Source organism: Erpetoichthys calabaricus, chromosome 1 (assembly GCF_900747795.2).
Source record: "Erpetoichthys calabaricus chromosome 1, fErpCal1.3, whole genome shotgun sequence".
In the NCBI taxonomy this organism is placed as follows: Eukaryota; Metazoa; Chordata; class Cladistia; order Polypteriformes; family Polypteridae; genus Erpetoichthys; species Erpetoichthys calabaricus.
In genome coordinates this window covers 55,477,796-55,502,271 of record NC_041394.2, presented here as the reverse complement: position 1 = coordinate 55,502,271, position 24,476 = coordinate 55,477,796, and the positions used below count along the sequence as shown (strand labels likewise).

Here is a 24,476-nt window from a genome sequence, read left to right as displayed (position 1 = left end):
CACAGGGCACGAACCAATCCTGGGCAGGGTGCCAACCCACCGCAGGACACACACAAACACACCCAGCACACACTAGGGCCAATTTGGAATCACCAATCCACCTAACCTGCATGTCTTTGGACTGTGGGAGGAAACTGGAGCGCCCGGAGGAAACCCACGCAGACACGGGGAGAACATGCAAACTCCACACAGGGAGGACCTGGGAAGCGAACCCGGGTCTCCTAATTGTGAGGCAGCAGTACTACCACTATGCCACCGTGCCACCAAGAAAAAACATACAATACTCAATTCCAAAAAACTTTAAACAGTATGTAAAATGCTGAACATCCATAATAAAAAGACAGAAATAATGTTTAAATCCCCAATGACCCTTGTTAATGTTGTGAAATGTTTGAAAAATGTCCAGAAGAGGTGACACTGTAATGTGTGAGTTTAAAAAAAACATCCATGAATAGCTTTGTCATTTATGATCAAGGACTGGTAGAGATTCAGCACTCTGCAAAAAAAACTGCTATATCGAATAATTCAACAGTTCAAGAAAATGCTTCTCAATGTACAATTGCTAGGAATTTAAGGGTTTTCACCTTCCTCAGTGACAAATATTATCAGTTAAAGAGGAATCAAAAGAAATCTCAGTTTGTAAAGGGCAAAGCCAAAAGCTGATACTGAGTGCCTGTGATCGTCAATCCTTCAGAGGACTTTGCTTTAAAAACCAACCTGCTTCTTTGACAGATATAAGCACATGGATTCAGGAATATTGATTTTATCAATAAATGCCATTTCTTACTACACAGTATAAGTGATGACTATACTATGCACAATAGAAAACAAGTGTCATAAACACCCAGAAATGCAGCAGACTTCTCTGAGCTTGATTTTATCTGAGATTAGTTAAGCATAGTGGAAATGTGCACTGTGATCTGACACCTCAACCTTTCAAACTGTTTATGGAAATAATGGAGTCGTGGTCTATAAGCCTATGAGGTAAAAGACCTTCCCTATTTATTGTTGATGTCTGGTTAAAAACCATCATCTGTGATATAATGGTGTGTAAGCAACTATGGTGTTGATAAGTTGCGCATCTGCAAAGTTACTGTTAACGGTGAAGAATATGTATGCATTTTGGATCAACATGCTGTATGCTGCCTCCTAGATGATGTCTTTTTCAGGGACACCCCCCCCCCAGGTTTTTTTAACAAGACAAAGAAAAGCGACATTGATCATAACAGCGTGGCTGCGTAAAAATTCATGTCCTCAGTTTCCACTGAATTACTGTTGTAAGTATTAAGAAAAAAGGAAAGAAAATATAACACAGTGGTAACACATGCGAATGACCATGAGCAAATAAATGTTTCTATGATAAACATTATATTATTTGTCATTTTACTCATTTCAATTTAATACAAGTCAAATAGGATTTAAAAATTACTGCTTTGTTTTTGTGAGTATTTCACATACTTTTTTGGAACTTAGGTTTTTGTACAATATACTGTACTTATAGAAATCATGTTACTAAAACATATTAACTAATAAATGAAACTATATAGGCAGGCAATATATCCTTGTAGCTAAGAATTTAAACCACCAGGTTGCCTCCCCCAAAAAGTAGCAAAAAAGTCTTCGACCAAAAGTACAAATAATAATGCTTTTAGTAATAACGAACAGCACAATTGGGCAGTTGTTTGGACTGCTTCCTCACAGCTCCAGAGTGTAGGGACTGAATTCTGAGCCAGATAACTTTCTAATTAACTATTTTTATGTTCTCCCTTTGTTTACATGGGTTTTCTCTCAAGACTTCAGTTTTCCTCTCACATCACAATGACGTGTATGGTAGGTTAATTGATAATACTAAAATAATATGATTGACTGTGGATGTAAAGGCAGTTATCCCCTGAAAAGGCTGTGTTACCATTCAACATTGAATGGATAAGTAATACATTATAAACTGTTTGAGTAAATTAATAGCTCTAGTCAAACTAAACATTCTTTTAGCACCTGGTGCAGGCAGTAAAACAGAACATAGCCGTGTTGGTGTATTCTAATCCAAAATTAGAACTCTCATTATGAAAGGCAGAGTATGACCAGGCCATCCAGCTGCAGAGTAAAGAGAATTAGTGTCTGTCAATCCTTACTTCCATTTTATTAACATTCCAGTCTATTTTATTTTGCATAATGTTCAAAATTATAATTACTCCACACACACACACATATATAGGGCACAACATTTTACGTTAAATATACTGCTTAGGTGAAAGCCTAAAGTAAAAATGTTTCATATGTCAGTCCGCACATGGTCAATAGGCACCTGTTAGTGTAATTCTGCTATACAGTTAACACATTTATTTTTCTAAAGGGATTTATGAGAAAGAAAAATGCTAAAATTCTAATACATTGCAGCTGGGTTTGCTTTTCTAAGCCAGAGACTTCAACCATAATCCATAATAACCCTTTGGCTATGAAGATAGCATAACAGCAATCAACATGACAGCAGTGGTGGGCACATGTGACCAGCTGCAAGAAATTAAAGGATTGCAATGGACAAAGTGGGTTCTTTAGTATGGCATCAAAGTGAAATTAAAAGAAAGACCTATGCAGTGACCAATAAAGGCTTGAGTGTAGAGAGACGGAGTTTGAAAAAATGTTGAGTGTGAGAAAGATGGGAGGCAATCACAAGGAGCAAACAAGATCGGAACATAAAGAAACAGCATGGAATTAAAAGTTGCTACTGTAATATAGAGTTGCTCAAGTTGGGAATTGAAGGTCTACAGATTATTGTTACAGCCCAATTACTTAAATAGAAGCCAACATTTGCTGATAATGGAACTTGTTACTTAATTCTTATGGCATCCTAGTGCTTTGATTCAACCATACCAAATCATGTACAGTGAGCACACACAGTTGTACATGGGACCAATTAAGATCAGGCTTCCACTATTTAAATCCTCGAATCCACTATGGCTGCAGTTTATTGTTTTAACCATTTTCACAATCAGTGAAAATTATATAATTTAGGAATATTTTTTGACATAGTTTTACATACTTAACTCTTTTTGTCATTTTCCCATTAATTCTCCCATTAATTCGACTTTTTTTCCTTGTAGGGACTTTGATTCCTACCTTGTGATCTACCAATGACAGTTAACAACAAGCAGCAGATGGTAAAAGGGAAACAACAGTGAAAGGCTCAGCTGTTTATAGCTAGTGTGCTCGTTAGTAATTAATAGCTTATACGTATATCCAGAACACCAGGAAATGTAGACTGATGAGAAGTAGAATAACCACGATTAACAAAAAAATACCTATGTTATCCCCAGGTAACCTCTAATGCTTACATTAGAGATTAGAGTTTTGACAGACATTAATTATCTCTTTACACACAGGGTGGGTCTATGTGAATAAAAAGCCAAGCATCCACAATAAAACTTCAAAATAGTCCATCTATCCATTTTCTATGCCTGATTTATCCTGGATATGCCATGCAGAACCCAGATATCTGTTCATCACAATAACATATACTGGTCCGCTGTGCAGTTCAAATGATGGCAAGATGAATGTCCCAAAGGAAACCCATGAGAAAACAACCTATTAAATCTACCAGGGAGCAGTTCAGCTGAGAATTAAAATTGGCTGCAGGGTCTGGGAAGGCACTTGCTGTGTCACTCCATCTGTCTTTGTTTTGAAGGGATTGCTACTGTAGGGTTATTTACAATGTAAATTAAGTGATGAACGTATAAAATTAAAATACTGTACATTATTTTAAACTTTAAGTGTAACAACATGCCACTGTATTTGGCAATCTTCCACAATAGATCTGAAATACACAAAATAGAAATACCAGAAATTTGTCTCAAAATTTAGGATGTAATAATGAGAAAACACTATGACAGTTAGTAGTCTTGCTGCAAGGAGATGTCCTTCAGCATTGTCTCCACATTTAGAGTACAAGAAGATCTGTAACCCCAAGAAAGTAAAAAGTAGACAAATTTCTTCACTAACATTCGATTCATACAAGTCAGCATGTGACTCTTCTACACTTTCTTGAGATATGCAACAAGTTCTTTGGCTTTGAAGACACTAGATGTCTAGCTGTTGCTGGTTCATGTAAGCATGTGTGGAATTCCATGTCAAATTATAAAACCACTTTTCTTCTTCCGATACTGATCTCCTGTTGTAGCTGTGTAGTCCACAGTGAATGTCAAATACCACAACATCTGAGCTTTAGATGAAAACATTGCTCTTGGGGCAACACTGCCATTACCTGCGCACATAATAAAGTCTGCAAATATAAGTATAATCTAACCTAAAGTTAATTTAGTTAAAAATAATTACATTGGAATCTATTCAGATGCAAGTACATGATATGAAATAGAAACAAATAACCAATAAGACACTGCCAGCTTATTACAGAACAGCATGAACGAATGACTGGAAGGTACTGGGGTGATACTAAAGTCTGTCTTACAAACAGAATATCGGTGACTATACAAACACTTCTTAATCAGCATTACATTATGCCAGAAAAAAATGCAAGTCCAGGTTCAAGAAGGACTTAATAAAACTAAACTGTAAAGAAACTAATAATTTTTCATCAAGCATTTTCACAAAATTACCAAAAACCTAGTGAATAATGGATAAACTAGCTCTAAAAAAAGGGTCACTTTTAACCCAGATGAAGGTTTGTTTCCTTATACTCATAACTGGCAGACATTGCTCATCTTGTTTTCATCCAGTGGAAATGCTTGTGCCTGTATAAAATTATTCCATTGCACCTCCCTCAGTGTGTGTGCAGCATCAAGATGAGAGTGAAAAAAACAAAATTGTAGACTTTCTAGTCTCTGCCCTAATGAATTCTTGAATAACCACCCAATGACTATTAAGTAATTTCTCAAATTGTAAAACCTAAATGGAAAACTAGATGAGAGATTTATCTTTGACTTGCTCACTCAGCACTTTTGCCTTGCAATCTAGTTTCAAGGTTTCATTTTGAATTGTTGCCAATCAAGCTACTGTTGTTTAAGTGAAGGTTAGATTTTGTGATAAAACAGCCTCTTAAATATTTATGTGAATTGTTAAAAATGCTACAAGCAACATATATATAACACATATATAAAACATATATAACAGCAATTTTTATAGTGACTTAGTATTTTTTTTCATTAATTGGCATTTACATGGTAAAAGGATATGGAAAATTTTCTTGGTTAACCCTGACATTCCCTCATGACTTACAAAGGGGAGATATAGGCATTCCCAGAATGTTCAAGGAAATAACAGTAATTAAACTGCACTAGCTACTAATAGAAAAACTGATGCTTTTCTGGAAGTTAGAAGAGAGATGTACCTCTCTAAATAAAAGACAAGACAGACAATGTAAAAACTTGTGCTGAACTTTGCCAGTTACAAATAACTGTGTCGTAGAGACACAAACTATGCTTCATCGGTTGTACAAAATGTATTGCGCAGCTGAATTCAAGTAAGGTACCTGGGCAAACTGTAAAAGAGGAGTCATAGTGAGAGCAAACTTAAAATGAAAGTCAAAAATGTGCAGAAGGTAAAAAAATGACAAAGATTACAATGGCAAGGTATTCAAAAACACTTGGGGAAAGGTAAAAATCCAGGAATCCAAACATTACAATTGTTTAGAATCATAAACCTAAAACAACTAACCTCAAACAAGTATCAAATGAACATTAAATGCCATGAAAGCATACTACTAGAGAACAACCCTGTGCTCCTATGTATTTCACACAACCTGATCTGGGTATTAGGAGCAAGCAGCAAGAGGAGGAGCACAGACTGATGAAGGCTATAAGAAAGACATCACCCCAATGAACTCTTACTGTTTATCCACATAAAGTGGTAGACTTGTGTTTTTTATTAAGTGTCTATTATGCCTGCAGGAAGCAGAAAGAAAAGGAGAAAAAATATTCCAATGATTTATGTGCAGCAGCACATACTCTTTTGTTTTGCTCCAAAGATAAAATATATTATACACAAAATATTTGGCAACACATGCCCAAAAAGGAGCATAAATCAAGGATTCATTTTTTCAAAAATGAGCATCCCAGACAAGACTACAAGAAAGCACAAAACCATAAGTAAATTCTCTGGATCAAACCTTGAGCCTGATTATACAATGGTGGTACATCGGGAGCCAACAGAAATGACGTTTACTTCAAAGCAGAAAAGGTTTAGGTTTCATAAAATATGCTTTCTGCATTTCAGGCAACAAAATGGTGCTGGAAATTAAGTTATACTGTGAGTAACCACTTCTGTAAAGGATGGTATAGGGCTAACTGAAAGCATTATGAAGTAGAATATCATGAATAATCTGGAAATGTAACACTGGTGCTATTTGATATGATGTCACCTGTCAGCTTAAATATTTTGGAAATGCACATATCCACAATGTGAAAATAAAATGAAATCATGGAGTGTCTATACTTTCCATTGTCTCTTTTTAGTATTCCTAATACTTCAAAGATAGCTCTGGTAGTGATAGAAGTCATAAGACCAATAAAGAAACTTACTCTAATGAAAACTGTCTGTTTGCTCTTTCTGCTTTGCTCACATGTTCCAGTTTAATTTCAGGAAATTAAAAAAAAAAAAACTGTCTCAAACGTATTCATAACATGATGATCTCTCATCACAAGAAAAATCTAAGTTTTCCAGTTATGGCAGAATAAAAAAAAATCAGTAGATAAAACTAGTTTTAGAATTTTATCTTTCTTTTTGTAATACAAATTAAACATTATCTGGAATTCACATTCATGATAGTTATGGATGAAATAATGAAAGAAAAAACAGGGACTTGAATTCAAGTTTTGTTCTAGCCAATGTCTGTGTGGTGAATGCACATTCTCTCCATTTTCACAACAGTCTCCTCTGGGTACTTCAGTTTCTTTGGATATCTAACCAGAACAGAAAAAGAAGTGTAAGAGCCACATGCTAAATATGAGTCTTCTGCAACAGTGAAGAGATGACTCTGGCATATAAGCCATAAAACCAGAATTTTGAAGAAAAATACATAATCTGAAACTACCAAATAAAAAAACAAAAGGTTAAAATGGGCAAAAGCTTGGAATCATCTAGTCCAATGTCCAATGTCTGTGTTCTTTGCCATTTTAACTTTCTTTTTGCTGCTGCAGATGACATTAGTACTTAGCACTTAGGTCTTATGCTTCTTTTTTGTCCTGGTTAAATCCAGTTTGCCCTCTTCTCTCGAGACAGTGGTGGACACCAATGTATGAAATCTTCAATTTCTTGGCTGTTTGTCACATGTAATAATCTTCATTTCACAAAAACGGCAAAAGGATGATATGTTTCTTGAGAAAGCTTTTTCATTTTGGCCAGTTTTGAACCCAGAATTGAACTTTAAGAACGCCAATGCCTTACAATCCAATGAAATACAATTTAGTTGCTTTATGGAACAGAATAATGGGGTTTTGTTATGTTAACACAATTACAAAGGTTTCTCTATTAGTCAATTAACATTAAAACATGATTAATTAAGGGTGAGCTAAGGGAGGGGCTTTGTAGTTTGTAGTAATTTGTAAATTATTATTATTATTATTATTATTACTATTATTATTATTATTTATTTATTACCTTTATAATATATCATATATCTATCATTTCAAGCAGTAATAGCAATTTAAAATAATAAAAATGTCTTGTCTATAATATTAATTAATTTATTGGTACCTTGAAAAAGCAGTTTAAATTTTTATTAAAACATGAAACGTTATCAGTGATTCCAAGCTCTTCAATGATAGTGTACATGTTGGACTCATTGGCAAGTCTTAATTGGTTCAGTTGAGTGAGTGTGGGAGTGTACATGAGGCTGCTATAATTCTGCAGGAAATGAGGTGCTTTAATACAGTATATGCACAGTAATAGAGGCAGAGTGCCGCCCAAACATGGGCTCAAGTACTGCTGGAAATTCTACCAACTGCATCACCATCAACCTTTACATTTATCGCAAATGTATTTATTGAAATTTACTTGCAAGTCATAATTACATGGAGATTAACCTATGGCTGTAAAAACATTAAATCTACTAATCAACTGATTGACTATAATTTACTATGACTCATTTGGTTATGTAAAGTATTGTGCCTTGGGATAAAACATGCTGTAAATGGTACACTATAAATAAATGAATGATTGATGTGAACATGCTTCACTGCATTTCTGTTAGCAATAATGAACTTTCTTTAATTTTTTTTGTAAAGGAGACAGGGGTGCAGCTGGAAGTCTTGTATGAGCAGATCTTACCTAAACTAGTAAGAAAGAACCTAATAAAACAAAAAGAATTCTTACACATGTATTTGGGATTGACATTCTAAGTAACCTGCACAGCAACAACCCAAAGACTTACTGTTTTCTACCAGGTTGGTGACTAATAATTAATGAAAGACAGACTTTTCAGTCCTCCCATTAACTTCATGTTATTAAATTATATTATTATATTCATTACACACATAATCCGTAAAAAAGAAACACCTTAAGTAAAATAAACTTCCATCCATTTTGTTTACCTGCTTTGTCAACTACAAGGTCACATACGTATCCCAAAAGCATTGGCTTTAAAGTATTAACCAACCCTAAACATCAAGCCCACTCACACACATACCCTTCTGGGACAATGACCCTAATGTCTTACTGATGTCTCAGGATTGAGGAACAACTGGAGAAAACCCCGGCAGTCTTGAAGAGATCAAATTAACTCCACTCAGACAGTGTCTGAATCAGCATTTAAAACCAGGTTCTTGGAGCTTATAGCAATAACAGCTGCTCAAACAGAAATCACTAAATAAAGATAGACCATAATGCATGGAAAGTAAACCTTCCAATTTATTTTGCCAAGTTCTAGGATCTTTTAATTCTGTGTGTGCATCACCTTCTTAGATACATCCATTAATTTGTAACAGATGCACCCAAGTGGTAGTCTTGGGGGAAGCATGCCTAAAGAACACAGTATAAGCTAGAATTCACCCAAGACAGCTCTGACTATTCTTGTCTACAAGACAGCATATAGTACATGACAATTCACTAATGTCTGAATTGCTCTAATACTGCACTCTTGGGACCTTGCCCTCTGCCTCTGTCTTACAGTAATACTGTACAGTATGTTCACTATTATTGTCTTGTTCATAATATTTCTGCTACATAAAAGGCCTAAAATGCTAACTTTCTAATGGGATCTATGATCCTAGTGTGATGTGTTCTAAAGTGTTTAAAAATGGAAACTCGCAGAAACTAAATCATGGTCCCTTCAGAGGTTAATCAGTGTGCTGAGTGTTTACTGTTTGTTGTGGCAAACTTAAGTAAAATAACTGTATATTAGTTTCTCAACCTGAAAGCCAATCTGTCAGAAATTATCCCCCTTCTCTTCTTCTGAAACCAATCATTCCTTTTATAATTACAATCAGTGGTGGTCCTGACCTAAATACAAACATTTGCTTCTTACTCAATGAAGGCCGCCAAATGCTCGGTTTTGAAAATATGATGTTCCTTTGTTTCTACACTATAAAAAAAAACAGCTCAGTGGTTTCGCCCCTCAGTGCTTCAGACTGGATGCCAGCCATGTCCTATTATAAGTCAATGAAGAGTAAGACATCCTTGCTCACAATTACGATGTACTTGCGTAGCCTTCTCAGTATGCTTTTAGCCCCCAGAGCTGTGCGCAATGGAACCAAATGTTCTCTTAGCCTCTGGACAAATTGACAACACAATGAGTGACTGTTTGCATGGAATGAGTGAGCACCCCCTTCAGACTTTTCTAAATTTTGTTTTGTTAAACAATATGGAATCTTATTGTGCTGAATAGAGACATTTGCCAGTGATCAATACATAAAACCCTATACTATTAAAGTGCAAGCAAATGATCCAAATCAAATATAATTAAAAACAGTGATCCATCTTCTGTAGCCACTCTGTCCAGTTGCAGGGATATCAGGTAGGTACCAATACTGAATGGAACACCAGTTCATCACAAAGCACATCCACCACCATACACCCATTTTTGGGATGTGAGAGGAAAACCAGAGTATAGAGAGAAAACTCACACAAAAAAAAAGGTGCAAAGTAAACACAATGACAGAACCAGGATTAGAAAGAAAGTCGCTGATGCTGTGAGAGACCACTGTTAACAATTATTCCATCATGCTTCTCTAAGTGGATAGAAAATAACATATTCCAAAGGTATCCAGCCCTTTTTATTCAAGATTTGCAATAGGTCTCTTCTTTTATATTATAGTAGCAAAATGTTTAAAACAAGCCTCTACCAGCTTTGCACATCTTAACACTGACTGTCTGTTCTGCTTTGCTGAAACTCCTTGAAGTTATATAAGGTCCACTAAAGAAGAGCAGTTCTTATGTGGTGTTTTATATTGTAGACAGGGGTGGCATCCATGCTCTGATAACTCCAGAATGTTAATGTTTTCATTTTTAAACCACTTTTTTGTGGCAATGGTGTTTCATTTAGGTCATTGCCCTGCAGGAAGATTAATCTTCACAAAAGTTCTAAGAATGTCAGAGTTAAATGAGTTTTCTCCAAGATTTCTCTTTTCTTTAATACATGTATTTTGTCTTTTACATCCCCAGATCTTTTAGGTCCAAGGAATTGAACAACCTCTGCTCCAGGATGTTGTGACCACCACAGCTCACAGTAAGAAAGGCGTCCTCAAGATGCCTGAGCCAAAAATCTTGCTTAGCATTGACAATAAAAAGTCTTGCAAGCTGTCAAACTAAGTCTGCTTGGGTCACAATGGCAATGAGTCTGATTCCCAACAATGACAAAAAAAATTAGAATAGGAGGTCAAACTCTTGACTAAAATGTGGTAACAACAATATGTCTCAAATAACATCAGCAAAACAAAGAAGCTCAGGGACAACTTATAATGTCTTGGAAAAGGTTATATTATTTGTTGACATCACTGAGCATGCTTTTATGAAGAGCAAGAAGCTTTATAGTCTAAGGAGTCTAAATAATCAAATCAATGCCAAGGTCCCTCAACATGACATGTCTTATTGAGAATATTGACAAAGTTCAATCCATGTCTCCAGATACAAAACTTCTACAGGTGAGCAGTAGAGAGCATGCTGCACCACAGCCTGGGATGTCAATGGCACTGTGACAGACCAGAAGGTTGTTACGCTATGTCACACACTTTCGAGTAGGAGGCAGCTGAAGGATCTGAGTTGTGGTAATTCCACCCCCGACCAGGGGGTGGCGGAATGTGCTAACTGTCTTTCTCAGTTACTTGCTGACCATTCCCGGGAAATCCCACCAGGTTCCAGCACCCTCGATGACGTCCCTTCTGGTTCCGGGCCCTGAGACAATGTCACTTCTGGCCCCAGAAATGATGTCACTTCCGGTCCCAACAACATCACTTCCGGGTCTGGCCCCAGAGATGATGTCACTTCCTCAACTGGCCTTTAAAGACGGCATCTTGACTGTCTGTGATCAGTTCTGTTTTGGACTCAGTCGTGTGAACATCTCTGTTCAATTATTGCAATTTTAGTAGCTAGGATACAATATACGGGTGGCTGCCCCAAACTTTTATCATGTCTTTTGGCATTATTTGTCACAGTGATGTAGCCAGCAGGATGGGTTCCCTGAAGAAACCGGGACCAGGACAAAGATCTAACCAGGTGGGAAAGTACTGGGACTGAGTTCCCGGGTGGGGAGTTTGTTCAGGGGTCAGGAACGACTTGGGACAGGTTTCACTCCCATATAGTAACTCCGGGCTGGTACTAAACCAAAGGGAGAGTGTGGAAGAGACATACAGATGTAGGCTGGTTTCTGGGGATGAAATGAAAAGGGCTTATTATGTTCTCTATGAGGAGAGAGCTGAGCCGCCCATTGATATTAAGATCCCAGCTAAAGATGGGCTGTCCCCAGACCAATAGGCAAGTAAAATGAAACTGTGGGAATTCGATCCAGAGGCGTCGATCCAGGGGCAAGCTATGGCCCTGTGAGGACAGGTGGCATTATGGCTACAGCCAACTGAGCTAACCCTCGACCAGATAGTGCAGCAAGTAGCCTGCTACTTATTATTACAGTGCCTCCCCAGAAACTTTGCCCAGCCAGTCTGGGTAACTTTTCATTTGATGAATGAATTAGTAAGACTCATAAAACCAGCCAGCCTCGAAATCTAGGGGAGCAGAACGATCCTCTAGTGGATTCTCTAGAGATTATGTTCTAATATGTAAGTCTTACATAAACATAAACCAGAGCTTGTTCCAGAGTCTCCGAGCTGCTGGGCGTGCAATCAGCCCGGGAGCGAGAAGGAATGCAAGTGGAAGGGGAGAGGCGGTTTATGTGCACTTACCAACCCCCTGAAGGTGTCACATACAGGACCTGTAATCGTTAATGGTTATAAACCTGAAGCCTTGTTTGACTCCAGCAGCAACATTTCCATTGTTGATTGCCGATATATCTTACCGCGACCATGGATTAAAATAAAAACCAGTATTACAGTGATCCCTCGCTATATCGCGCTTCGCCTTTCGTGGCTTCACTCTATTGCGGATTTTATATGTAAGCATATTTAAATATATATCGCGGATTTTTTGCTGGTTCGCGGATTTCTGAGGACAATGGGTCTTTTAATTTCTGGTACGTGCTTCCTCAGTTGGTTTGCCCAGTTGATTTCATACAAGGGACGCTATTGGCAGATGGCTGAGAAGCTACCCAACTTACTTTTCTTTCTCTCTCTCTTGCGCTGACTATCTGTGATCCTGACGTAGGGGGTGTGAGCAGGGGGGCTGTTCGCACACCTAGACGATACGGACGCTCGTCTAAAAATGCTGAAAGATTATCTTCACGTTGCTACCTTTTGTGTGCAGCTTTTAAGTATGCTGCACGGTGCTTCGCATACTTAAAAGCTCAAAGGGCACGTATTGATTTTTGACTTTGTTTCTCTCTCTCTCTCTCTCTGCTCCTGACGGAGGGGGTGTGAGCTGCCGCCTTCAACAGCTTTGTAACGGCGGTGCTTCGCATACTTAAAAACAAACAGCCCTATTGATTTGTTTGCTTTCCTCTCTGTTTCCTTTGAAGAGGAAGATATGTTTGCATTCTTTTAATTGTGAGACAGAACTGTCATCTCTGTCTTGTCATGGAGCACAGTTTAAACTTTTGAAAAAGAGACAAATGTTTGTTTGCAGTGTTTGAATAACGTTCCTGTCTCTCTACAACCTCCTGTGTTTCTGCGCAAATCTGTGACCCAAGCATGACAATATAAAAATAACCATATAAACATATGGTTTCTACTTCGCGGATTTTCTTATTTCGCGGGTGGCTCTGGAACGCAACCCCCGTGATGGAGGAGGGATTACTGTACATGTATACGCGGTGAAACATGCAAATACAAAACCACCCTATGTTTTGTTAGTCAGGGGGGATCGCTGAAAAAATTTCTAATGGCGGTCCTCCACAATCAAGCTTTTCGAGTAATTCTGGGACAGGACTGGTCTAATAATAAATGTGCTAGAATATCGACTACTCCCGTTCAAAGCTTAGGTCTAGTGATAGACGGAAATGAACAGTCTCAAGTTGTCTCCACACAGTGTAATCAGCCGGCAGAGAGAGTTATGGAAACCCACCAGGAGGACGGGGAGACTCCTGGTCTGTCGCAGGCAAACATGTCATCCACCCGTGCCTCGACCAGTCGGGAAGAATCCCCGCCCCTTGAGGTCCGACTGGATCCTCTCTCCAAAATACACTTTCAGTTTAGAGAAAGGCCAGCTTCTGTCTACAGGGAGCAGTGTTACGATGACTCCCAAAATCTGCAAAAAATGCAGTGGCTCTAGTCAACGGCCAACACACACAACAGCCCATGCCACAGGGACCTCACTTTGTAATAGAAAATGATCTATTATATCAGGTCACAGAGCATGAGGGAGAGGTCCAGAAACTGCTATTAGTTCCACTAACTTACTGGCGGCAGTTTTGTGAGTTAGCACATGTCCAAACCTTGGAGGCCATTTAGGCTTTGACAAAACATTAGAGTCAATCAAGCTCCAATTATATTGGCCGGGAATTAACGAGGAGGTGCACCATTTTTGTAATTCTTCTCCTGAATGTCAATTGCGGCAAATTCCTAGGAGGTACTATGCTCCTCTCATTCCCCTTCCCGTAATTGATGTTCCCTTCAAAAGAATCAAGAGTCAATATAGTAGGACCCCTAGAGCCCTCAGCCCGTGAACACAAATATATATTAGTCCTCATAGATTATGCGACCCGATACCCGGAAGCTGTTCCTTTACGCTCAGCTACATCTAAGGCAATCGCACGAGAATTGGTGGGGGTCATTGCGCAACTAGGCATCCCTAAAGAAGTCCTAACAGACCAAGGGATGCCTTTTACCTCAGAAACGTTCAGGGAAACAGCCAAGTTACTGAAGATAAAGCAGTTAAAGACCGTGGTGTATCATCCTCAAACCAACGGTCTACTGGAGAGGTTTAATCAAACTCTCAAGCAGATGCTTCACAAGGTGGTCACCGAGGATGGGAGGAATTGGGATCAGCTCCTTCCCCTCACTCTCTTTGCCTATTGGGATGTCTCACAAGCCTCTACGAGGTTCTCACCATCTGAATTGTTATATGGATGACAGCCCTGGGGGATATTAGATATTTTGAAAGAAGGCTGGAAAGGAGAGGCTCTTCCCTCTACAAATATATTGGAATATATCGCGCAATTACGCAATAGATTTGGAAAGATCCGACCTATTCTAAAAAGTCATATGAAAGAAGCGCAATCAGCACAGGCCCACTATTATGACCGAGGCACAACGCTCTGAGAATTCTATCTGGGGGATTGCATCATGGTACTAGTTCCCACCTCCCATTCAAAACAACTTGCCCATTGGCAAGGCCCTTATGAAATTAAGGAGAGGAAAGGGCTTGTTGACTATTTGGTGAAACAACCCAATTGTCAACCAAGTGAGCGGATTTATCATGTGAACTTGCTGAAGCCGTGGAAGGAGAGGGATCCTGATCAGCCCCTCTCATTCTTTGCTCACGCAGACATCCTTAATTTTGGCAAGGAGTTAACTATTAGACAGAGGCAGAAGCTGGAATCAGCTATCCTGTCCGTTGCAGAGATGGTGAGTGAAAAACCTGGAAGGACCTCTCTGATTGTGCACAACATAGTGACTGAGCTGGGGGTTATAGTCTGACAGCATCCCTATAGACTTCCCGAGGCAAAGAAAGCAGAAGTGGAACTGGAAATCAAGCAAATGCTGGAACTAGGAGTGATAGAGGAAAGTTATAGTACCTGGTCCAGTCCGATTGTCTTGGTTAGTAAGCCTGATGGAAGTTGGAGGTTTTGCAATGACTTCCATCAGCATAACCAGGTCTCCCAATTTGACCTCCTCGAAAGGCTTGACCAAGCGAAATTTCTGACCACACTTCACATGACAAAGGGGTACGGCAGATTCCTTTAACGGATTCTGCAAAGGTCAAAACCGCGTTTAGCACCCCTAGTGGACACTGGCAGTATCATGTCCTTCCATTCGGGATACATGGGGCTCCTGCGACTTTCCAACGTCTGGTGGACAAAGTGCTCCGCCACCATAATGCGTACAATGCTGCCTACCTGGACGACATTGTCATCTATTCCAGCACATGGAAGGAAAACATACAGCAGGTCACAGAGGTATTGCGGACACTAGGAGAAGCCGGGCTTCGTACCAAACCAAAGACGCCAAATATTTGGACTACCTGGCAGGTCGGGGTACCGTGAAGCCATAGTGTTCAAGATTAGATGCCATTTTAAAATGGTCCCGTCCGCGAACCAAGCAGCAAGTCCAAGCATTTCTCGGGTTTTCCAGGTTCATACCGCAGTTTTCGGAGAGAGCGGCACCCTTGATGGATTTAACAAAGAGAGCTCCTAACAATGTGGTATGGACTGACAAGACAGATGCTGCATTTTGTGACTTGAAACAGTCTCTTACTTCAGCACCAATATTAAAAGCTCCTGATTTTTCTCTCCCTTTTATACTCCAGACAGACACTTCTGACACAGGCTTGGGGCCATGCTGAGCCAAAGCGTCAATGGTGTTGAACATCCCGTTATGTACCTCAGTCAGAAACTGTTGGATCAGGAGACCAGGTATGCCGCTGTGGAAAGGGAAGCCATCGTGATAACACAGTTGAGGTACTACCTCTTGGGCTGGGAGTTCACTCTGGTGACGGACCATGCCCCTTTACAGTGGATGGCCCATCACAACGAGTCAAATCCATGGGTCACTAGGTGGTTTCTTGACCTTCAACCGTACAAGTTTTTGTTGATTCATCGTAAGGGTTCTCTCCATGCCAATGCGGATGCTTTCTCTCCTGCCCACGATCTCTCGGTGCAGGACGCCCGACCCAACTCACACACGTGCGAGTAGGAGGCAGCTAAAGGGCCTGAGTAATGGTAATTCCACCACCGACAAGGGGGTGGCGGGGTGTGCTAACTGTCTTTCTCAGCTACTTGCAGACCATTCCCGGGATAACATCACTTCCAGTTTTCCGGCCCCACAGAGATAATGTCACTTCCAGTCCTGGTCCCAGACATGATGTCATGTCCGGTACCCAGCAACACCACTTCCGGTTCCAGCCCCAGAGATAACGTCACTTCCTCAACGGGCCTTTAAAGCCATCATCTTGACTGTCTGTGATCAGTTCTGTTTTGGACTTAGTCGTGTGAACATCTCTGTTTAATTATTGCAATTTTAGCAGCCAGGATACAATATACGGTTGGCTGCCCCAAACCTTTATCATGTCTTTTGGCATCATTTGTCACAGTTGATAGTTAGTCGCTGATAGTAACTTCTGGCCACTTAACAAGTAATACTGTAGGATCTAATGTAGTACCAGCTGAGGCTTACACTTCTTACAACATTACAAGTAAGCATCTGATTTTGGAAACCAGTTCAGATACCTTTTCTTCAGAGCAGTCAGAGCTCTAAGTTAACATTTTTAGTACTGGTAAATTTTGATGGGCCACTGACCATGTTGTTTTCATCACTTCCAGAATATTTATCTCTCTTGCTATTAAAGTTACCATCTGCATGTGTTGCACTGTTTTCAGTGTTACTTGTTTTGTCTAAATCTTTATCATTTCAGTTGCCCTCCTTCCTCTAACATATTTGTTTTGGTTTTTTTATGCAGTCATTTTCTTCATTAAGACGATTTCTCTCTCTCCCATTTGTGATTATGCTCTTCTTTGTGCACTTTGTCATTGCAGATTTGACCAGATAAAGTTGTTCATTGGCTTCAAGCAAAAAAAGTACATGAGTTTAATTAAAGTTAAAACAAAGAGAGCCTTTCTCGCTGTTTTTTTGTGAATCCTAAAATTCATAACTAGTGCTTACCCATGACGGCATGCATGTGTGATGTGGTAATGCAATCATGTGTGTTTTTAAGTTCAGAACTACACTCTATAGTACTGTATGTATTATTTATATGAGCCATTATATTAGAATGTTTGAGAATGTTACATTCATTTCATTTTTGCGTTTCTGCATTTTCTCACCCCACCCTTCTGCTGCCTCTGCCACTTTATCAGATGATATAATACCCAACTGTAGGACTATAGGTATGTAACTCAGGTTCCAAACCCTTATGACACAGGTGTTTTTTTTGCACCAGAGTCAATTTAGAGATGTCATAGAAACATTAAAAATTTTCAGTTGTTCTTAATAATTAATTTAGAGGAATATTTATTTTAACAAAGTCATCCTGGTATCAAAGTCGGAGCAGAGGGGTATTTGAGTGTTCATTGCTATGGTAGGCACCTGGCCTATGATTTGTTCCAGCCTTCCTGTCAAAATAGGCTGTGGCTCTTCACATCTCTAAAACTGGATGAAGCAGGCTTGGAAATTTACAGGTGGATGTAGCATTTTGCTTTCACTTTGACATTGCAATGTGTTTTGTGTTGACAATTTATAAAAATAATCCAAATTAAATACAATTTCAGAATTTAACATAATAAAAAATTAAGAAGTTCAAAGAACGTGAATACTCACTATGGCTGCTGACAATGTAAACAAATCATTTCATAATGAAGCTCAGGGTTACAATGCACACACCACACATAAATTAAAAAGTGTAATAATGGGAAAGTTTATTTAGCCTACATTGACTCACCCTGAACTGACCCAGCTACTTTGTAACATTTTGCTTTGCGAAACTTGCACCACCAAACTAAATTGGCCACTCTCCACTTTTTTTGTATCTTTTTCACTAAAATTATTTCTACATCTTCCATATTATACTTTTCCTACATGGTTTGTTATCGGTTGGGACATGATGGTTGTAGGCCAGCTTGACACTTGCACTGTTTAAGGTTCAAATTATTCCATACTACACCACGGTCAAATATTCAGAAGCCTAAACGTTTCACTGCTCATAAACTTGGGAAATATTGCTCCATGAAACAGGGTTATCTTTTCACCTTTTTTACAATTTCAAAATGCTTAATATCAGTGGAATAAATTGGCAGTAATGATAAGCTTGGTAACATCATACCGTTATGTACATACAGCAAAGCTGTTTCCATTTGTTAAAGACAACTTCAGATTGGAATGTGGAAGAATACTGGAAACAATTTTTGAGTTCACATTCACACCACATTCTGTCTATAAAGAGTTTACAGTTATGCATACTCATCCACTCATTGCATATCACATTGGTGTAGTGCCTGTTGAAGTTGCTTCACAGAATCATTGGAGTAAGTTCAGATCCTAAATTGGTTATGTCTGTGTAGTGTCTGTACACTCTTTGTTTTGTCTTCAAAACTGTGTGGACGAGAGTATGTGTATGAATGTGCCCTGCAGTGGACAGACTGTCACAACACAACATAAATTCCAAGTGCAAGGCAGCAGGAATCCAGAAGGCATGAGTGACCTAGAGAAATTCCAGGGAAAGAAATTTATTTTTAGTTTATAAAGAGTTGTGTATTTTTTATCCTGGTTGGGCCTGCAGGAAATATGATGAACAATTCCTTTAGTCTCTTAATTTCAATGTCATAGCCAGATAGCTTTTACCTAGTGCAGAAACTGGCAGACAGCTGTAGAGAGTTACTAAAAGATGAGGAAAAAGGAACAAGAAAGCAGGACCAGCCTTAGCAGGAAATGAAGAAATCAAGTAAGGCGTTCTGCTCATAATCTGTCCAGAAAAGAAAATATCCCCTGGGCCTACTTAGAGAGGTCAGAAACAACCTTGACTCACATTTTTATGGGGGTCACATCTGCCTTAGAAAGGAAAGCAGCCCATTTGGAGTGCAAACGTTTTTGGCAACCTCAGGTCTCCTTTTCTAATTAATTTTCTGTTGAACTGACAGCATTAACAGCAGTATTTCTTAAGGTAAACACCTAGAGCTAGCTTTGCTGTTCACCCTCTGTTATTTGCACGCTGTGTCTGAGATTCCTTGGCTTTTCCTTATGTGAAGTTAGTACCAACATATTCAAGTGACACAGTGGTCTTTAACTGCATGAATCATAATGCCTCTCAATGTCAGATATAATATTTCTACCATAGAGGTCTTTTGAGAGTAATGTTAGTCAGTTAGGGTCACAAACTGAGTCAAAGGTGGGAAATAAACCAGCAACTTTATAATTTTATACAATACCTTTTCAAAGTATAACCCATTTCAAGGCACAAATATAGCATAGTTGCATCTAGCTAAAGCATTTAGTAGGTCTGCGGTGGGCTGGCACCCTGCCCGGGGTTTGTTTCCTGCCTTGCACCCTGTGTTGGCTGGGATTAGCTCCAGCAGACCCCCGTGACCCTGTAGTTAGGATATAGTGGGTTGGATAATAGATGGATGGATTTAGTAGGTGACAATACTTCTTCAAAGTTACCCAGAGAGTCAATGATGGGGAAGGTCCTAACAACATAAAGATTTTAGTGTAGTCATATGCTGAACTGGATTACGGTCCTATTGTTTCCATATTACTACAAATATTGCATTTGGCAGATGACATGGCTCACTCATAATCACATCATAAATCAGTGTTGGGGAATTAAGTAGCAGCCTTAATATGCTGCTATAGTATATTTCCAAACTGAATTTCACTATAACATGCTTCACAGATGTAGTGTCAGAAAGTTTAAGCAGGGTCAAACCCTATATAAGAAACAGTTTTATTGTTCCAAGTGTTTGTTTTTTAGCCTTTTGTTTTTATCTCTCAGCACTGGAGCGGCTTAATTGTTTGCTGTTGATTAAAATTGTGTATTACTGGAATTTACTTGCAGTTTGCAGAGATACATACAAACCTTTGTATGTGTGTATGCTCACCCTTGGATGGACTGGTGCCCTGTCCAGGGTTTGTTCATGCCCTGCGCCTTATGCTATCTGAAATAGGCTGTAGCCCAAGACACCCTGACCGTTGTCTGGATTAAGTGGGTTAGAAAATGGCATGATATGACATGACATAGCCTTACAGGTTGAGCATCTGGTAAGTGACATGACTCACTGAAAGTGGTACAGTGAGTCAGTGGCGGAGACTGGAGCAACAGCATTTTGCCTTAAATCTTATGCCAAAATGCCTATAGGCCACCAAATAATTTTTATTTGAAAAAGTAATAAATGATTAAACTTATACAATATAAGAACTCAAATTTAAACTCACCAAAGTGCATTGATCAGAGAAACTTAATCCATTATATTCAGCACAATGCAAGAACATATGTGCTGAACTATTGATTGTAAAATGCTTTGATATTTATGACATGGTTTTATATTCTGACTTTTTTCATCTTCTGCCAACATTGAATGTGGGACTTTTTTCACAGTATGTTGCACTCAACTGTAAATTACTGTTGCTGCACCAGAAAGTAGTCAAAGATTGCAGGGAAAATTGAATGGCTGAAGGGAAAGTTCATTTTTGAATTTCTAGTAATGCCAACAAACAGCTGCATTGCGTGCAAAGGAACAATGACCTCCCTCATATTTCCAGCGGTCAATTCCTCACCCCACAGTAAGATGACAGATTTACACAATCTAGGAAACCCTAAAAACAAAGTGATAAGACTCCAAAGCAAGAAACTAAATGATGTCTCCTAAAGTCCACATTTAAGTCTGAGAAATTTGGAAGCCATACCTACACTCACATTCTTTCACTGAAACTACAGGTGGCTGTTTCAAGATAACAGAGGGCAAAGCAGTATGAGAAAGTTCAACATATGCAAAGAGGACACTAAAAGCATATATTTTAACATATATAATTTCAATTATATAAAAAGCACATATAATTTTAATTGAGTTTATAACTATAAGAAATATATTCATTTCAAAAGGGGGCACTAGAAACTGTTTTGAACATCATGTGCCCACAGATCAGTGTAGTTGGCAGGACTAACGCTATAGACCTCTGTGTTAAGAAATCCTTTAGAAGAATGAAGAGCAATAGCCAATGCTGTGCTAAACAGACTAACCTAACCCTGATCTACCTGAAAATAGATTGTGTTCACACTTGTTTTTCATACATATGTATCATTTAAACAAATTTAATAGTTCCAATATAGCTGTTATGAATTGGCAAAGCTTTTATTTTTCTATCTTTATTTTTGTAAAATTTACTTGTTTTACCATATTTATGGGTTTTTATGTATGGAAAATTAGATTCTTTTATCCATCTTCACTTTCTGTTTTATGACTTTTTATTACATCACAGTATCATTTTGTTTTACACACACTGACATTTTAGAGCATTTTTGTTTATAGCTGCTTGCCTAGTTCTAACCACAGAAATTCAGAAGTCAGAATGCTTTATGTGACCATCACAACAATATAAAGGCTAGTTGTGTGCACTTCCATGTTGTCCAAGATTATGGACTGAAAATAAAAACCTTTTTTATCTCAACATTGTTATAGTAATGCATAAGAAGTAATTTTTCGGTATATCTTTGAAAATAGCTAGACCTTAACTTTGACAACATTTTTTGTCTCGCCCATCTCCTGTTTCTTTAGAAAAGTTCTCTCTGCTGTATCTCTATCTATACCAGAACAATAACAAATTAATTTATCTTATAGAAATTATTTGTTAATCAATAGAGCAACATCAACTAGAAGCCATTGCTGCTTAATGAGAACCAGGTTTATAGGATAACGCAGTTGCCAGTTTTCATTGCCATCTTCAAACCTCAATCAGCTTGCTTCTGGATGCTGTAAGAGGGCTACTGTTATTAATATTGCTTGAAATGTGTGAATGTGAACTGGAAATAATGGTACTTCAGATGCATGTTCAGGTGGCATAGGTTAATTTAGGTTAGGCTTCTTTATACCTTTGATCTACCTGACCGAATTAAAAACTTTACAGAGTCTTAGATACACAAGTATCTACACACATGGATGTAAAATAGACATTACTGCTCATGTTCATAATTATTTTATTAAAGTGGAACGATTCTAAATACTGGTTTAATCAAAAATTATTTATGAACATACCTTACAAATACTCCAAATTTGTGTGAATGTATTATGCTTCAATATACACAGATAAACAAACGTTCACATGCATACATTTCAGTTTACATCGACACAAATTCTCCAAACATACAAGACTGATAAACTGAAAGCTGTAACTTTGACAGTTCCTTGGAGCATTTTTCTTTCTTTTGACTTATCCATTATTTTCTCAAGTGATTGTGAGAATTGATTTAAAAGTTCTTGACCCCTCTGACATACAGGTTAATGAAAGATTCCCTCCCCACCACTCCATCTATATTAAAGCACTACCTGTAAAGAAGCTGCTATGCTGCAGGCAACAAGGAAGCACTGACCTCAACAATTCAGCCTGTACATCAGACAACAGCATGTCAGGCAATACATTTCATTCATCACTGTGGACTATTTTATTACTGCTTTTAACTTGTTGTATCACCTGTTTCAAATAATTACTTAATTATTTTTTGTTTGTTTGTATGCTGCTATTGGCATATTTGACTCCAAACTGCAAAAAGATACATTTTTGTCTTCCACGTTCATTTTAAAAGCATTGTCAAACTTATTTTAAAATTATTATTTTATAACAGAGAATTCAAGTGAGTGACTCACATTACTTTGTCAAATGGAGAGAAATTCTGCTCCTTACCTTCTGCATTTTCAACCACTGACTTTTTGGATTTGGCTTTAGCCTTCAAATTTTTCTTAGTGTCAGAAATTTCTTCAGGTAATAAGCCAGCTGGATCTTCTCTAGTCTCTTCATGTCTTTTAGAAATTGCCCTCCTGCCTTGAAGAAGACTTTGCTGAACATCACTAACATCCTCCTCCAAAGCCAATGCCTTAGAGCTGCTGGGGACAACCCATAAAAGTAGGCAGACTGCTACAAGGAATGTGCAGGTGTACGTCGCCGTTTTTCCATCCATCTTTGCTTACAGTTTCTTTTTCTAAAACAACTGGGTGTTTTGAATTAATATTGGGAAAAATAATTAACTGTATCACAGTTTGTATGAAACTTAACAAAGTAAAAATTAAAAAAAACGTTGCATTTCATAAAAGGTATAATTCTAAATAATCACGTTTTCCATGACCAGTTGCGCTTGCAACACAAAACAAAGCACAACAAAGGAATAAATGAATGATACTTTAAATCATCATTTACTTTAGTTTATACCGTTTTACTTTCGAGTGCCCAGCTCTGACGGTATTTATCTAAAATCTGAAGCCTCCGTACCACTCGTCGACAAAACTAAAGAACCGAAATATCTGGTAAAATTGGAGAGACGTCTTTGCTTGAGTTTGTCCATTCAACGGAAAATATAAAAAGTAACGGAATGACGATAATTTAAAGGTTATGCGCCACTGATTTCCTGGCAAATGTGAAATGGAAAAGATAGAAAACGCTGGAATGATATAATCCTGAGGGTCCGGCACATTCAATCCACAGATTGTCTTTAGAACTAACAAAAACGTTGGGTTGCACTATTCCCACACAGCGGAGGAGGTAGGGGGAAGGGGACAGACTGTAAAAATCCACCAGTGAAATTAGTGCCTAGTGCTGCTCTCAAGAAGAGGCGGACGGGTTGCTATCCGCAGAGAAAGACACAGCTGAGCGGCATACAATGTATCTATTAAGCGGACTCGAAAGGAAAATTACATTTCCCCCCAGCGAACCTTCAAAAAGTTTGAGGAGAGGGGGAAAAAATAATAAAACCTCCAGTTGAGTGAAGACGTTTATGGGAAGTGCTCGGGAGCTGATAAGGCTGTCTGTCGTGTCGGGTTTCTCCGCTCTCTCTCCAACTCTTGTCTGCGCAAACTTGACAGCTGCTCTCATTTCTTATAAAACGTGGATGAAACCTGAAGCCCGCCCCCCATATTTTCAAGCACTGCAAAAACAACAATAATAATAACCAAAAAAAAAAAAAAATGTGTGCACTTGGCTTCTTACCAACCATGTAAATCCATGGAATACGTCGACTCAAACTTGGCTGCACTGGTGCGCGAAAGTTCAGGCTCTCCGAACAGAGCAGAGAGGGGT

General features: G+C 38.6%; 1 protein-coding gene across 1 annotated transcript in view; it reads right to left on the bottom strand.

Moving 5' to 3' along the window:
- aebp1a (AE binding protein 1a) overlaps nucleotides 1-24,254 on the bottom strand; it is a 71,213-nt gene extending 46,959 nt beyond the window's left edge. The window contains 1 exon segment of the mRNA XM_051920210.1: nucleotides 23,091-24,254. Coding sequence (XP_051776170.1) covers nucleotides 23,091-23,364 — 274 coding nt within the window. The 5' untranslated portion in view covers nucleotides 23,365-24,254.
- Between the last annotated feature and the right edge of the window lie 222 nt (nucleotides 24,255-24,476).